This window comes from Lagopus muta, chromosome 19, assembly GCF_023343835.1.
Source record: "Lagopus muta isolate bLagMut1 chromosome 19, bLagMut1 primary, whole genome shotgun sequence".
In the NCBI taxonomy this organism is placed as follows: domain Eukaryota; kingdom Metazoa; phylum Chordata; class Aves; order Galliformes; family Phasianidae; genus Lagopus; species Lagopus muta.
This window is the reverse complement of record NC_064451.1, coordinates 1,032,305-1,047,268: the sequence shown is the minus strand read 5'-3', so window position 1 is coordinate 1,047,268 and position 14,964 is coordinate 1,032,305. Positions and strand designations below refer to the sequence as shown.

At 59.2% G+C, this 14,964-nt stretch overlaps 2 protein-coding genes across 2 annotated transcripts; one reads left to right on the top strand and one right to left on the bottom strand.

Annotated features, from left to right (window-relative positions):
- The first annotated feature begins 50 nt into the window (after positions 1–50).
- Positions 51–3,164, top strand: EDF1 (endothelial differentiation related factor 1). Its single transcript, XM_048966157.1, has 5 exons — positions 51–184; positions 362–413; positions 1,152–1,312; positions 1,923–2,016; positions 2,573–3,164. The coding sequence occupies exons 1-5, from the start codon at positions 107–109 to the stop codon at positions 2,632–2,634; spliced, it is 447 nt and encodes a 148-aa protein (XP_048822114.1). The 5' UTR covers positions 51–106; the 3' UTR covers positions 2,635–3,164.
- On the bottom strand, positions 2,873–14,959 carry MAMDC4 (MAM domain containing 4). The gene is made up of 29 exons (XM_048966119.1): positions 13,561–14,959; positions 12,786–12,899; positions 12,524–12,697; positions 12,275–12,400; positions 11,918–12,063; positions 11,756–11,840; positions 11,409–11,531; positions 11,043–11,189; positions 10,852–10,937; positions 10,421–10,579; positions 9,756–9,840; positions 9,479–9,628; positions 9,251–9,364; positions 8,925–9,056; positions 8,696–8,826; positions 8,521–8,626; positions 8,210–8,326; positions 7,850–7,984; positions 7,622–7,752; positions 7,322–7,532; positions 7,023–7,160; positions 6,777–6,898; positions 6,561–6,651; positions 6,298–6,444; positions 5,835–5,969; positions 5,479–5,606; positions 5,290–5,404; positions 5,029–5,204; positions 2,873–4,448 (listed from the first exon to the last, which is right to left on the bottom strand). Exons 1-29 carry the CDS (start codon positions 13,664–13,666, stop codon positions 4,401–4,403), a joined length of 3,678 nt encoding a protein of 1,225 aa, XP_048822076.1. The 5' UTR covers positions 13,667–14,959; the 3' UTR covers positions 2,873–4,400.
- Between the last annotated feature and the right edge of the window lie 5 nt (positions 14,960–14,964).

Sequence of the window (14,964 nt, the reverse complement as noted above, 5' to 3'; positions counted from 1 at the left end):
CCGGTGGGAGGGCGGCAGGGCCTGTCCCGAGCCCAATCAGCGGGCGGCGCTGCCGGAGCGGCGGGCGCGGCACCGAGGCAGGGGCGGGGCGAGCGGCGGCGGCGTCATGGCGGAGAGCGACTGGGACACGGTGACGGTGCTGCGCAAGAAGGGCCCCAGCGCGGCCCAGGCCAAGTCCAAGCAGGTCAGCGGGGCGGCGGCGGGGCGGCCCGGCCGGGGCTGAGGCGCGGAGGGAAGCGCGGTCGAGGCCCGGGGGGCGCCGCGGCTCGGCTGATGCAAGGGCCGGGGCGGGGCCGGGCCTCGGCTGCCCGCGGGCGGCTCCCGAGCGGCGACGGCTGAGCACGGCCCTTCGCTCCCGCAGGCGGTGCTGGCGGCGCAGCGGCGGGGCGAGGACGTGGAGACCTCCAAGAAGTGTGAGTACGGCGCGGCCCGGGATCCCCGAGATGGGCGGGCGGCGGCCGTGCCTCCTGCTGATCGCGCACGCTGGAGAAGTCCCGTGGCTGCGCCGCCTTACGTGGGGCAGCTCTTTAAAATGCCCCGTTTCCCGGCTGGTGCGAATCGTGAAGCTGTTCCCCGCGCTGCTGTAAAGGCACACGCGGCAGGGACGGCCCGGCGCTGAGCGTCAGACTCTGACGTTAGGGATTCAAACTGACCACGATGTTCTGCTTAAGTAACAAGGCAAGCAGCGTACTTCTGAACCTGCTGCTTCCAGCAAAGCTGCGCAGTGTTACTGCTTGCTTCTCAATAGCATCAGAAACTTGGGTGGAAGCGGCCCTGTAAGTAATCAAATGAGTCCTGCGTTCAAATATTAAATCCCCCTGTGCCGTAGCAAAAACATGCATGCATGGAATGAAATCAGAACATAAAATCCCCAAGTAGTAGCAAAAATTTGCATATATGGAATGACGTTCAGATGTTGCAGTAAAGAAAAGGGATGGCTTGGAATGACTGTGTTTAGATGTCAGCGTTTAACAGGAGTGAGATAAGATTCCCTGACCTTCGGCAGGCAGGATACTGTTGAGGTCACTGCTGATGTTGGCATGAATCCTTGAAAGCTCCCTGGGCAGCTGAGTGTTTTGATTCCTCTTGGTGCAGCTCTGAGCCTTGTTTTGTTTGTTCTTGTGTTTTTTTGTTCTTGCTTTGAATGATAGGGGCAGCAGGCCAAAACAAACAACACTTCATCACAAAGAACACAGCCAAGCTCGACCGAGAGACAGAAGAGCTGCACCATGACAGAGTTCCCCTAGAGGTGGGCAAAGTAATCCAGCAGGGTCGGCAGAGCAAGGGCATGACACAGAAGGACTTGGCCACAGTAAGTATTGCCCAGCACCCTCTGGCCTCTGCTCTCACAGTCTGGAGATGAATACAGTCACCTCGAGGCAGCTGAAGTTAGACTTATCTCCTGTTTCCACATGGGTGCTATGAAGTTTGGTGAACATAACATCTCTGATGTCTAATCTCCAGGAGAATTAGTTGTGTAGACTTAGGGGATCATTCCTGCAGCCTTTGAACATCTGCTTAGTGCCCAGGCAGTGTCACTGCCAATGAGCTGGAGGCTTCTCCCTGCTCCTCTTCCCATGGGCTGAGCACCAGTGAGTTTTTTGTCTACTCTCTGTGCCTGATCGTGTTCAGAAGCTCATTGCTTTACTAACGAGCTTTAGTACTTGGTGGTTTTGCTCCTGAGATGCTCAGAGAAGTCTGTCCAGGATGTGTCACTGTCACTGTGACACCCAGTTTGTGGAGGGAGGTGATCGACTGACCGCACTGCAAGCCTAGGAGTAGGTGCTGTGTCCTCTGATCCTAATCTAATTATCCTCTGGCACAATTAGAGGCTGTTACTTATCTGTGTGAGTATTGGGAGTTTGGTTCTGAGTGTTTACTTTGTATGGAGCCAATGTTTGAGGCATATAATCTCTTTTTAGAAAATCAATGAAAAACCACAAGTCATTGCTGACTACGAATCAGGAAGAGCAATCCCCAATAACCAGGTTATGGGCAAGATTGAAAGAGCCATTGGTAAGTTGAGAAAGTAGGCTTCACAAACAGTGCTTCCAGTGTCTAACAGTGCTTTTAAATTATTCATACTTCCGTGTTAGCACCTGCTCCTGACTGGAGGTTATTGAGGCTGTGGTGTCATTAAGCTGTGTGCTGATAAAAAGCTTGTATCTGCTGACTGAAACAAGAATGCAAAGCTCTTATTCCCCTTTGCTCTCCAATATTATGTGCAGATATGAGCCCTTGGGACATACCACACATGGCATATGGCCCCTCTAAAAATTCATGATATGCTGTGGTGCTTGAAGGTCTCATGTTAACTCAGGAGAGTATCTTGCATCCTCTAGTGTTGATGTTGCTCTGCTGCTCCTGTTCAGATACCATTTTTTAGAAACACAGTCAATACATGAGCAAACCGGAGCCTTTCTGGTAACTTCTCACGCTCCTATGAGCTGAAATATGAATTTGATTTCCTTGCCTTCTTTTCTGGACACTCTCTCCTTTGTAGCAAAGATTGTAAAGCTGTGAATGATCGAGTGCACAACAGCTGATGGTTGTCTCCTCTGTCTTACTCCAGGCCTTAAACTGCGTGGGAAGGATATTGGAAAACCCCTCGAAACTGGCCCCAAAGGGAAATGACAACAAAGCCTCGAAATCAGTTTGCTCAGACTGATCTCGTCTGGCTGGTTCTCCTTAGCCACCGGAATCTCTCTTCGTATTGCCAAGCTGAACAAGAGGGTTTCAGACTTGCTTTGGGGGGGAAATCTGCAGAATCTGTACCTGCTGTAAAAAGGCAACCTTAAAGAAGCGATTGTCCTGATTTTGTTTTTTCCTTCCTCCTTTTCAGAGATTGATGAACTAAACCTCTTCCCTCTTCCCACTCCCCCCCCCCCAAAAAAATACTGCATCTGATTTGCCAGAAAACATGTACGTCTTGGTGTTTAGAAGCAGCTCATGTTAAGACACTTGGGGTTGTCTGAAATGTGATCATTTGATTGGAGCAGTTTTGGGGAAGGGTGGGATGTATTATAAATAACTTGGGAGAGTTGGGGTTTGATCAGTGTCCGCATTTGAAATGATGACTAAGTCACTGCATTGCAATGACATTTTTGTTCCTTCCAGCCTGTTTTAAAGAGATCTATAATAAAGTTTGATACCCTTCAGTTGCACCCTTCAGGTGGTTGCTTTGTGTTTACCAGCTGGCTGTAAATGTTTGTGGTTGGATGTTACTGGTGCTCTTAGCACCCTGGCTCTTCTGGGAGCGTTACGGATCCACCTGAAGCGTGCAGGGTAACAGCTGGTGTTGTCACAGCATCTTCACTGCTCTGCTTCTTCCCCTGCCTATTAGCACTGCAGCTTTGGCTTACAGCCCAGAGATGAAATCAATACTGTTTTTATCTTGTGCAGAGTGGAGTCTCTGGCATTGCACAAATCAAGGCTGATGCAGAGGTAATGGGGCATTCATGTGAAGCCAAAGCCCTCCTTATGTCCTTGTTAACCTTCCTGTTGTGCACTGCCAGAGTGGGAGCAGGGGTGGAGCTTTAATACCTGTGCTTGATGGGACTCTGTGGCATGTCCTAAGTGGAAAAGAGCTGAAGGGAGAGTTGTCTGCAGCAGGACGAGAGGAAAGGCAGGCTTCTGCTGCAAACCACAACAGTGGCATGCCGTGTTCCCTTCAGCCAAGCACTGGGAGTTTTAGGAGAGCAGGCTTGCCTCCTGCAGACGTTTGCCTCCCCAGAGGCTGAACGAGTTTGTCTGCTGTTGCAGTTACACGGCAGGCTTGCCAAGGGCAAGGGGATGAAATTGTTTTTAGAGCTGTGGGGAAAAAATGAGTGATCCCAGGCTTAAGAGTGTGCTAGGGCCTGGCTGCAGCAGTGAATGATGTGGTCCTGAGCCCATCCTGTGCCTTGAGAGAGCTTTTCATTTCCCAGTGAAACTGAAATGTGAAGTCTGAAGAGTCCTTGAAACAAGGGTGGGCTGTCCTGTGCGGCTGGGCTGTTGGCTGCCAGCAGCTGTGCTGCACGGTGCTTCCTGCCCCACCACCTCCACCCTCCCCAGTCCTACCTGGCTGCCCGGGATCTCCTGTGCCCTGGGAGCTGCTAGGTTGCTCCCTGGGGCTTAATCCTGGGACTGTCAACGCACGCACACATCACGCCATCTCCATGTGGTGTGGAAAGTTCATGTTGTAAAAAACAGCAGTGCTGTTCCCACGTGTGGGGAGGTAGTGGTGGAAACGGCTGCACTGTGCCCCCAGGGCTGCTGCTCTGCTGTGTGAGGTGTGGGGCAGTGAGCGTGCTGTGGGGCTGCAGCTGTGAGCTGGATGGAGTGCGAGGTTCTGCGGGAGGGATGCTCTGCCCTGGGGACACCTCGTGGGGCGAGGAGGTGGAGGGTGGTGCTGGCTTAGTTCAGTCTTCATCCTGCTCTTTTGGCACTTGTGATATGATGACTTTGTCCTGTAAAGAAAGGTCAGCGTGAATTGGTTGCAGTAAGCATAGTCCGATAGGAAATGTAAGGTTCTGACCCCTGTGCCAGCATGGGGGGCCCAGCAGCCATGCTGCATTGCAAGGCCAGAAGGGCTGCATCCTTTAGGATCGGCCCGGCACAGCTGTGGGAAATGGTGGCTCTGCTGGGGGCTGTGGGGCACAATCTCCTCAAAGGAAACTGAATGTAGTTTCAGCTGCCTCTGCAGGTCTGGAGGTGCTGGCTCAAGGAGAAGGAACAATGTTTGCACGACCCACTCCCAGCAGGGCTGTGGGGAGCAGGAGCGCAGCCTCAGCTGTTTCTGGAACAAATGCCTGATCACAGCAGCAAAGTATCCAGCTCAGTCCCACAGCCCTGGGGTCACTCATTTGCCAGTGCTCAGATAAGGGGCAGAGCCCTTTGCCCCTCTCTGACGTGTTGGCAGGCCGTGGGCTCACCGAATGCCTTCTGGGATCTGCTGAGCTTTTAGAAAGCATTGTTTTGGCGCTGCTGGGGGCAGCTGAGCCAACAGGAGAGTCCTGCACATCCCCCAGCACCAGAGCTGCTGCTTACATCTCGAAAAGTGATGTTGTCGAAGCCCTGAGGAGTGTTGCTCTCCACGGCCATCCCGCTCCCCTGCGCTCTCCTGTTCAGCCAGTACCGGCAACCAACCGCCGCCAGTGCCAGCACGATGGCAGCCAGCAGCAGGCCAAGCACCACTTCTGCCACAAAGCCACTGGAAGACTTCACTACAGAGGAAGAAAGATGCTGCCAGGTCTGTGGGGACCACGATCACAAAGAATTTGTGTTACTGTTGTTGGGGATGACCCACACCTTTCCCTGGCGCCTCTGTGTTGGAGTCACAGCCTCCAGTGGCACTGTACTCGATATCATCCAGTGCCACGGTCCCCTCCATTGGCCACATCCGCGAGGTGATCTCAAAGACAATCTGCGTGGGAAGGTGAGATGCTGGGCTCGGTGTGCAGGGAGGGCACCCAGCGTCCTGGGAGGGCACCTGCTCACCTGGAACTCACTGGAACTCTCCAAAGGCACCGTGCTGCCTTGCCAGCCTTGGCTCCTCTGCCCTGCCACGCTCCATGCTGTGCGCTGCCCCGTCACACTCTGCAGCTTCACCTGCAGCTCCCCGCCAGCTGCAGCATAGGGTGACAGCTGTCCCTATCAGCAGCAGCTCGGAGCCCACAGGAGCAGCCCAGGCCCTCTGTGGGACTGCAGTGCTTGGCAGAACCCCACTGCCCTGCAAGAGCTGTGCCAGGCTGCCCCCCCATGGCCCCCAGCCGTCCCCTGGCTCCCACTATAGGCTAAAGCCCCCTCCCCAGGGGCAGCACCCTCCCTTGCCCACCCCCTGGCAATGCTCTCACAGAGGTGCTCCGGGATGTCCATGTGGTACCAGAAGTGCAGGCAGCCAGCAGTGGTGGCGGGGAGGTGCTGGCTCTCCAGCCGGGCAGCGGTGCCCCCTGCGCCCAGCACACGGGTGTCGAAGTGCACGTAGTGACCTGGAGGACAGGGTGGCATGCAGGATGGCCCCTGCCACACAGCCCTCCTGCTTCTCACTGCCTTTGGGCACAGGATGTGGGCCACGGTACAGCCAGCTGACACAGCACGTGCAGGGCTGTGCTGCTGACTGGGGGGCAGCAGCCCTCGAGAGGTCTGTCCTTTATGTACCAGCCCATGCCTGGAGCCAGGACAGAGATGATCTGCATCCCAGCCCTTTTAGGCCTCCACTCCATCCGCAGTGGAGGGAACGTTCACTGGTAATCCCATCCCTCCACAGCTCCTGTCGCTTCCCCCAAACCACACCAGGTCACCCTGAGGGTCCCCTACCATCCTCTGTGCCCAGGGTGTGGTCCTGCTCAGGGCCGGGGTACTTGGCCAGGGGGACCCCACTCTTCCAGCCCCAGGCGAAGCCATGCAGGCGCTCATCTGAAGGGCTGTTCCAGCCACACATGTCCCACTCAAAGTCACAGGATGCTGGGGGGAAACAGGGGTTAAGACACGCTCTGCTTGGTGCTGGTGGTGGATGGAAGGGCTGTCCCCATCCCTGTGCCCATGTGTCCCCATGGGGTGCCCAGCACGCATGCTTCCACCTGGCTCAGGGCAGGCTCCATCTGACACGTGCAAGTCATCCAGTGCCATGTAGCTGTGCTCATTCCCAGCTCCCACTGCCTCAAACACCACCTGCGGGGAGGGCACACTGAGGCTGGCAGCCACGAATTGTAGGGGGGACACCCATTTTACCCATTGTCAGCATGGCCCCTCCTGCAGCCTCCATCGCACCGGGAGCTGCCTGGGACCTTCCTCACCTTCCAATCTGTGTCTGCCTGAACAGTGACGTGCCCACGGTGCCAGGTATCACCCTCCATCGCACTGATGCTGAACAGCTTCCTCTGCTCACCATTCTCCTCCACGAGGACGCGGAGAGTCCCTGCCCGGGGCAAGGAGATGCTGAATGGCACCACACTGCATGTCCACGGCACAAGGGAGCACTCAGCCCATGGCACCCAACCTGTGCTGAGTGGGGGACATGGCTCGGAGCATGCAGAGCTCACCTGGGTCTGCATCACTCAGCTGGTACCAGAAAGCCAGGCACTGGGCAGGCACAGAGCGCTGGTACAGCGCAGAGCTGAGTGTGGCCACGTGCCCCGTGGGCAGCGAGTGTTTGCTGGTGTTCACCACCATATAATGTCCTGGCGATAAAGAAGCCCCATGCTGTGACTGCCCCATGCCTGGCTCTCCCAGGGGCACTGATCTGCATGGGCAGCCCCCACGTGGCTGGGGCCGTGGGCTGAGAGCTGCAGCCACACGGGCAGGGCAGACAGCAGTGCGCCCCGAGCCCCAGCCCCAGTACCTGTGGTATCACCAGTGGTGTGGTCAGCCACAGGGCCAATGGTGATGCCGGTGCCGCCGCTCTGCCACCACCACTGCCCACTGCCCGACAGCCCGCAGGCGCCAGCCTCAAAGGAGCAGGAGAGCTCAGCCCCGCAGGCACCCGCCGTCAGCGTCACGTCGTCCAGCGCCATGTCGCCCACAAAGCCGTCCCGCAGCGCCTCAAAGGCCAGCTGCCTCCGGGAGACAGCGGCTTCACAGCAGCCTGGTCTGTGCCCCCCGGCAGCACAGCCCCATGCCACCTCACACCCCTTGCCCTCACCTGGTAGTGCTGCTGCCCCGTGGCAGGGAGCGTCACCAGCCCGCGGTGCCACACGCTGCCCTGGCTGCCCCGCTGGGTCCACAGCACCGTCTCCTCCGCTCCCTGCAGCTGCAGCTTGAGGCTCAGAGTGCCTGGAAGGAGGGCAGCGGTGGGAGCCGGTGTTGCATCTGGCCTCAATGTGGCACCACAGAGCCTGGGGCGTGCTGGTGAGGACAGAGGGCTGCATACCGATCTGCGGGCCAGCCAGGCGGTACCAGAAGGTGAGGCAGCAGGGGGCAGCAGCTGGCTCCTGGCTGTAGGTGGTGAGCTGTGCGCGCTGCCCACGGCTCCACGGTGCCGAGGGGTCCGCAGCAAGGAAGTATCCTGATCAGTGGGAACAACTGAGCTGCACTCACCGAGCTGCACTCACCCATCCTCTCACTACCACGTCCCCAGTGCATGGACTGAATGCCCCCGTGCTGCTCAGCTGAGCTTACTCCCCTTGCTCCCAGGGCTGCCACAACACACAAGGCACATCCAACCCTGGGGACTGGAGCAGCAGGGCCACTCCAGCTGCCCAGGATGTCACGAGAGGAGCCAGGCCCTTACCCGATCCGGTGGTGTGGTCAGAGCCCTGCCCCTTTCCTGTGCTGCGGATCCACTGGAAGTCGCTGCCCCGGTCCTGGTACCAGCCGCACAGGTCCACCTCAAAGTTGCAGGACAGTTCTGCCCAGAGCGAGGTGGTGAGGGCAGTGCAGATAAGGCACCCGGTGCATCTCCCTGCCACCTGCTCCAGGCAGCAGTGAGTGCTGGGGACAGGAGGTGTGCTCAGCCCGGCCCAGGGCCCAGCTGCAGGGCTGGGGACACTGAGGGCACCCGGCAGCCCCTGCAGCTCAGGACACCCATGCGTCCCCACACACCTGCAGCCCCCAGGGGCACCGTGGCAGGGTCGCACTGCACGAACGTCACGTTGTCGATGGCGATTTCCACTGTGTCCTGCAGCTCCGCCATCCCCAGCAGCTCGACCTGCGGGTGGTGGTGGTGAGCCCTGGGGACCACGGCCCTGCACCCAGCCAGGCCATCCCTTGGCAATACCTGGAAGGGCCGGGTCCTCTCCCCCAGTGGGACATGGACGTGCTCCCAGGTTGTGCTGCTGTTCCCCCGCGTGTGCCAGGCCAGGTGCGTCATGTCCGTGGAGTGCTCCGTGACAGCAACAGCAAGGAAACCTGAGCATAAGAGACGGTGCTGGGGACAAGGGCAGCACTGCCCAGCACCACCCAGCCTGCAGCCACAGGGCTGGCAGGGCTCGGCCAGTCAGGGATACCTTGGGGGCCACTGTGCAGGATGTAGCTCATCTCCATGGCGCAGGCCAGGCCGGAGGGACCCAGCAGAGGTGTGCGGACCTTGGCAGGAGCCACCATTTGTCCTTCTCCTCTCTGAAGGGCCAAGAAAGCTCCTGGGCAAGGAAACAGCCTGAGAGGTGGGGGCAGAGCCCCGCACAGCACCCCCAGGAGAAGCACCCTGTTCCCATCACCTCTATCCCTCCCATGAGGGCATCCTTCCACCCAAGCAGGAGCAGGCTCTGCGCCTCCCGGCCTCCTGTAGTCCTGGGCACCAGGGAGCATTGTCTGTGTGGTGGAATGGCCTCACCTGTTCCCACAAGGGCAGTGGCTGTGGGCTCGGTGACCCTCTGCACAGCCCAGCGCAGCTGGCCCACGCTGGTGTCGTGCCAACCCCCGGCCCCTTCCTCGAAGGTGGTCGCTCCTGCAACACTCATAGCTCAGCACAACCATGCCACGGTGCTTCCAGGACCCCCCGGCACTGCGAGGGCTGCAGGCAGGGTGAGCTGGGTGCCCCACATGCACTGCTGGCTCTCACCACAGTTGTTCTCATCTGAGCCATCAGCACACGCCTTGGCGAAGTCACAGGCCAGCTCGGCACTGACACAGCCCCCATCATCGCAGGAGAATTCCTCAGCCGTGCAGGGGCTGGCACGGGACCGGTCCGGCAGTTCCATGGGAGCTGGCTCTGATGGCAAAAGCACCCGACTAGAGTGTGGCACTGGCAGGGTGTGAGGCTGAGCCTGGCTCCAGGCATCGCCCTAGCACTGCCCTTCCAGCTGCAGCCCCACCACGTGCTCCCCACCCCAGCTCACCCTGCTGCTGCACACAGCCTGGAGACAGGATCAGGTCATCCACAGCCACGGTGCCCCCGCTGCCTGCCTCCCCTGTGATCAGCACCTGTAGGAAGCGCAGCGGTGGTGGTCAACACACCCCTGGGGAAGGGTCTGTGTGGGGGTTAGGGTGATGCTGCGGCTGCAAGCAGTGGGTTTGGGGTAGCGGTTCTTCCCTAGTGCATGTCCCACATCCTGCAGCTGCCCAGCGTGCCACCGGGTGCTGCTGGGGTGCCAATATGGGTGCCCCCGCAGCTGGGAGGTGTTGGGCAGGTGGGTGGCCATAGGGGAGGGCAGATGGGCTGGGGGAAGTTGTGGGGTGACATGGTGCGTGTGAGGACTGCTCCCCACTCCAGCAGGGTGGTTTTTGGGCTCTGGGCAGATTTGTAAATAAGGGATGTGGGGATGCATCAGGAGGCTCAGCCCTGGCCTCTGGTTCCCAGCCCAACCGTTATCACTGGTCCCATGAGAGCACACTGGGGGTGCACAGACCAGAGACATGGCATGGGGGAGCCCCTTGTCTTGGGGCAGTGCTGGTGGAGGCTGCTGTAGGGGCAGGGCTTTGGGGCCAGGGCAGTGCCCCTGCCAGGTCCCCAGTTTGAGAGGGGCTGTGGGTACCCCAACCACCCAGCACAGTCCCAGCCCACCTTGAAGCTCTCTGTCAAATTGAAGTCCACTCGCTCACGGACCCAACAGCTGCCTGTGTCCCCTGTTCTCTCTCTCACCAGGTACTCGGTGGAGTTGATCACATAGGAGATGCTGAGGCTGCTGGTGGCTGAGCCGTGGAGATGGCAGTACAACACGAGCTGGGGCCGGGTGGTGGCAGTGAGGGCTGAGCAGGAGCACAAAGTCCTCACACCCCATGGGGCACTTGTGGGGCTGGAGAAGCTCAGTGCTCCCACCAGGTACTGGAGATGCCACCAACCACCCTAGACCCATCGTCCTCCCCAGGCAAAGAGCCATGGCAGCCCTGACCCCATGCAGGGGTCCCTGCAAATGGGGATCCTGTCCCTCACCACCACCATTCCCGCGGGGCTGCTGTCCCCTGCCCTGCACACAAGTGCCCGTAGTGACTCACAGAGCAGGAGTTGGTGGCCTGGAAAGTGGGGCTGCTCAGCCTGGCCACGCCGCTGTCACCTCCAGTGATGGTGTGGAGGAAATAGCCTGAGGAGACACCAAGATGGCTCTGAGCAGGGCTGGGCACGCAGTCAGAAAGGCAGAAGGAAGAAGGATGGTGGGAGGCATGGGGGACCCACTGCCAGCACACACCTGTAGCGCTGTTGTTGCTGTGATCCCGGGTGGGAACACCAGAGGTGGTCCCCAGGTCCATGCTTGTGTTCCTCCCCCATGCCGGCAGCCCAGCCTCTACTTCCCAGCTGCAAAGGTCTTCCTCGAAGGAGCAGAAGGTGAAGAGTTCTGTGGGACAGTGAGAGCAGTGACACACGGACGAAGGCCAGCCCCCTCCAGGCAAGGGGCTGCGCAATAGGCGGTGCAAAACCTGGTGGGTGATTTTGTCCCTGCAGCTCTGGGACAGAGCTGGGATAACTCATGCCATCCACATGCCAACCCATGGTGCCATGGGCTCAGGCCCTCTTCCCATCTGCCTCCCCCAGCCCCAGGGCTGGAGATGCTCACGGCACTGCTCTTCATCAGAGCCGTCCCCGCAGTCATCGGTGCCATCACAGAAGCGGTCCAGGGCCAGGCAGGATCCTCTGCTGCAGTTGCTCTCCTCTGCCCCACAGGTCTGCTGCCCAGCCGCTGGGCCATGGGACACAGCGTCAGCACCGCTCTGTGCCAGGCTCCCCATTCTGTCCCCCAGGCTGCTCCCCACACCCAAGGGATGGACTCTCTCTGCCCACTGCGTGTCCTGGCCAGGACAGTTGACCCCAGGGCATCACAGGCAGTGGGAGAGCTTGCACAGAACACCAAGGCCAACCACCTCCCCGGGGTCCCAGCACCATCCCAGCAGCCACAGCACTCACCTGGCAAGCCGCAGTTCCTGAAGACGATGTCATCGAGTGCCAGCACTGCCCCACATGTGGGCGGCTGTGTCAGGGCGAAGGTGAGCTGCAGAGAGAGGTGAGGGCTGGGTGAGCCTCCCCGACAGCCTCAGCTCCTGGTGCAGCCCAGCATCCCCATCTCACCTGGAACTGCCCCTTGATCCGGCCAGGGTATGCCACCAGCTGGTGCCAGCCCTCAGCCTTGTTCTCAGGGCTCCGCCACAGCTCCACCACCGTGTTCCCAAATGCCACAGCCAGGCGCAACAGTGGGCACGCAGTCTGGTTGAGCCCTGCAGAGAACCCACAGGCGGCCACTGAAATGGGCCTGTGCTATGGGGTGACTTGGGCTGGGGACACTTAGGTCCTGCCACCTCCATGTATTGGGCACGAAGAGGTGAGCGAGATGGTGGAGATCTATCTTGAGGTGTTCTGTCCCTCCCCATTGCCCCCATGGTCGCCTCCTTGCCCCGGTACCCACTGCAGGATCCTGGGTGTACTCACCACTTCCTGAGAGGTGGTACGAAGCCCAGATCTCGCACGTGGCAGTCGCCTCCTGCATGACTGGTGACTGGAGCCAGGCGGTGGCTGTGGCCTTTGCCGGCGGGGACATCGTCATCATGAACCACCCTGAGGAGGGCAGAGCAGAGCAGGGGCCGCACCCATGGAGCAGCCTGCCAGGACAGGAGATCCAGTGCTCCCAAAGCACCCTGGACCAGAGGAGTGAGAGCCCACGCTGCAGCCTCTGCTTACCCCGGTCCGTGCCCACGGTGTGGTCTGAGTGCGGCCCTGTGCCCCATGAGTCCAGGCTGGCCCGGCCCCGCACCCATCTGTAGGTGGAGGTGCTCACATCCCGCCAGCCACAGTCATCATCCTCGAAATCACAGGTGAAGGGGGAGCCGAGCACAGCCGAGATCCCCAGGTACCCTGGGGTAAGAGAAGGGATCAGGGCACAGCTGGGTCAGCCTGGGGAGCCGTGGTGCCCGCGCTCCATCACCCTCTCAGGGGCACTCACCGCACTGGTTCTCGTCGGAGCAGTCACCGCAGTGGCACATGAAGTCGCAGAGCTGCTCAGCCACGCTGCCACAGCTGTTGACAGCAGCAGCCTTGCTGGAGGGGATGGACCCGGCTGCCAGAGAGAGGAAGGGGCTGAAAACCCCATGGAGGTGCTGGGCAAGGGGCCACCGTGGGTAACAGAGGGCACATGCATCCATGCAGCTGTGCAACCCCATTTGGGACCCTGCGTGGGAGAGCACTGGGCTCTCAGCAGCATCATCCCTTGGATAGGACCTCCACCTCTGCCAATAGGCTGGTAGCCATGTTAGAGCCTGCAGTGAGGCCAAATCCTGCTGGCCTGGGGTCCTGCTCCCCCCTGCCCTCATAGATTGGCATCTCCCACCACCAGCACTCAGCACCAGAGACCACCAGGGCAGCGGCACCAACCCTGCTGCTGTCACCCTGTTAAATCACACTCCTAGTCCAGGCCCCAGCCACCATCTAGGAGAGAGCTGGGAAAGTTTGGGCATTTCCTCCCAGTGCTGAGCAAAGCCATCAATGTTGCACAGCCTGACTGGGACAGTCCCTGGTGTTTCCAGGGAATCCCCCTTGTGTCTACATGAGGAGAGACCTGGTGGGGGGGTGTTTCTGCCCCCGAAGTTGGGAAAGCTTCCACAGAGCTGCAAGGTGCAGCAAGCCCCCAGTGGGGCTGGCATGGGTGGGCCCTGTAGAACTATGGCCCCTCTCACCCCCAGCACAACCCGAGGCACTGGCCCAGCACAGCATCAACTCACCCAGCAGCAGCAGGGCCAGGAGGAGTGCGAGCCCTGACATCACAGGCAGAAGGGATGCGAGGAGAGCAGAAGAGAGTCGGGAGAGGCAGCAGCTGGGAGAAGCCATGCCACAAGCCCCAGGCTGGAATCTGCTCCCCAGGACCTGCTCCTCTCTGGACTTCAGCCCCTCTGTTATCTGTGCTGCTGCGCAGTGCGATTGCAACAGGCGTAGTAAAAGATGGGGCCCAATTCCTGAGTGTGAGAGGGGACACGTGGAGATGAGGAACCCTGTGCCCTCCCACAGAGGAGTCACTCCATCTGGGGCACCCCATTGCCACCCAGGGGGCACCGAGCCACACTGCAGAGCATTCCCTGTGGGGCTTTTCCCACAGATCCACAACACTTCTCTCTTTCCTGAGTTTGATGCCTGATGTCTGTTTGGATTCAGGGAATGGGACTCCAGATACCAGGAAGCAGCTGCTTTACCAGGGCACTATGCTGCAACGCTCTCTATGTTAGACGACTTCCTTGCTTGCAGACACCAGCTCTTTGCCTTGTCTCTCCTTGGGGTAGTTTGGTCCCTCCCCAGTGAAGGTGACAAAATGCTGCCTCAGGGGGACACTTTATCAGGGAGTGTAGTGACAGGACAAAGGATAAGTGCTCTATATTGAAAGAGAGATTTAGGATGTGAGGAATTCTTCGCTCCTTGAGTGGTGAGGCCCTGGCACTGAGGCCCAGAGAAGCTCCCATCCCTGGAGGTGCCGAAGACAAGGGTGGATGGGGCCCTGGGCAGCCTGAGCTGCGCCCAGCCCAAAGCAGGGAGTCAGAACAGTGATCTTTAACATCACTTCCAGCCCAAACCACTCTTGTCCATGTCAAATAACTTCCCTGCCCTCATAGGAGGCAGCAATGGAACAATCTACACAGCCAGCCTGACCTGCAGCACCCTGAGCTCTCCTGACACCCAAACTTCCGCAGCTTCCTCTGCTGCTTCACCCAGCCTCTCATTCCCAATATCTCCCTCACCATGGAAGTGTAAGCAGAAAGTTCCCCTGGAGAGCAAACTGGGAAATATCAAGGCAGAGAAGCAAGTACTAGCTGTCCAGAGGGTTAAATTCAAGGAGGAGTGAGGTGTGATCAATCTGCCCACGCTCCCTGGAAGCTCTGTGGTTTCCCGGTGGCTGGGGGCAGAAGATGAAGACACACATTCTGCAGGCTACTTCTGCCCGAGAAGACTGAGCACACACTTTGCCCTCCCCTTTGTTAGGCAATGGGGACCCATCCCTCTCTTGCAGTTGTCTCCCAGCTCTGCTTGGTGCTCTCAATGCTGCAGGACAGGCACTATTTTCAGGGCCCACACCGCTGACTGCAGCTGCTCCCAAGGGTAATCCTGACACGCACTCTGCTGTCAGTCCCAAAGCACTG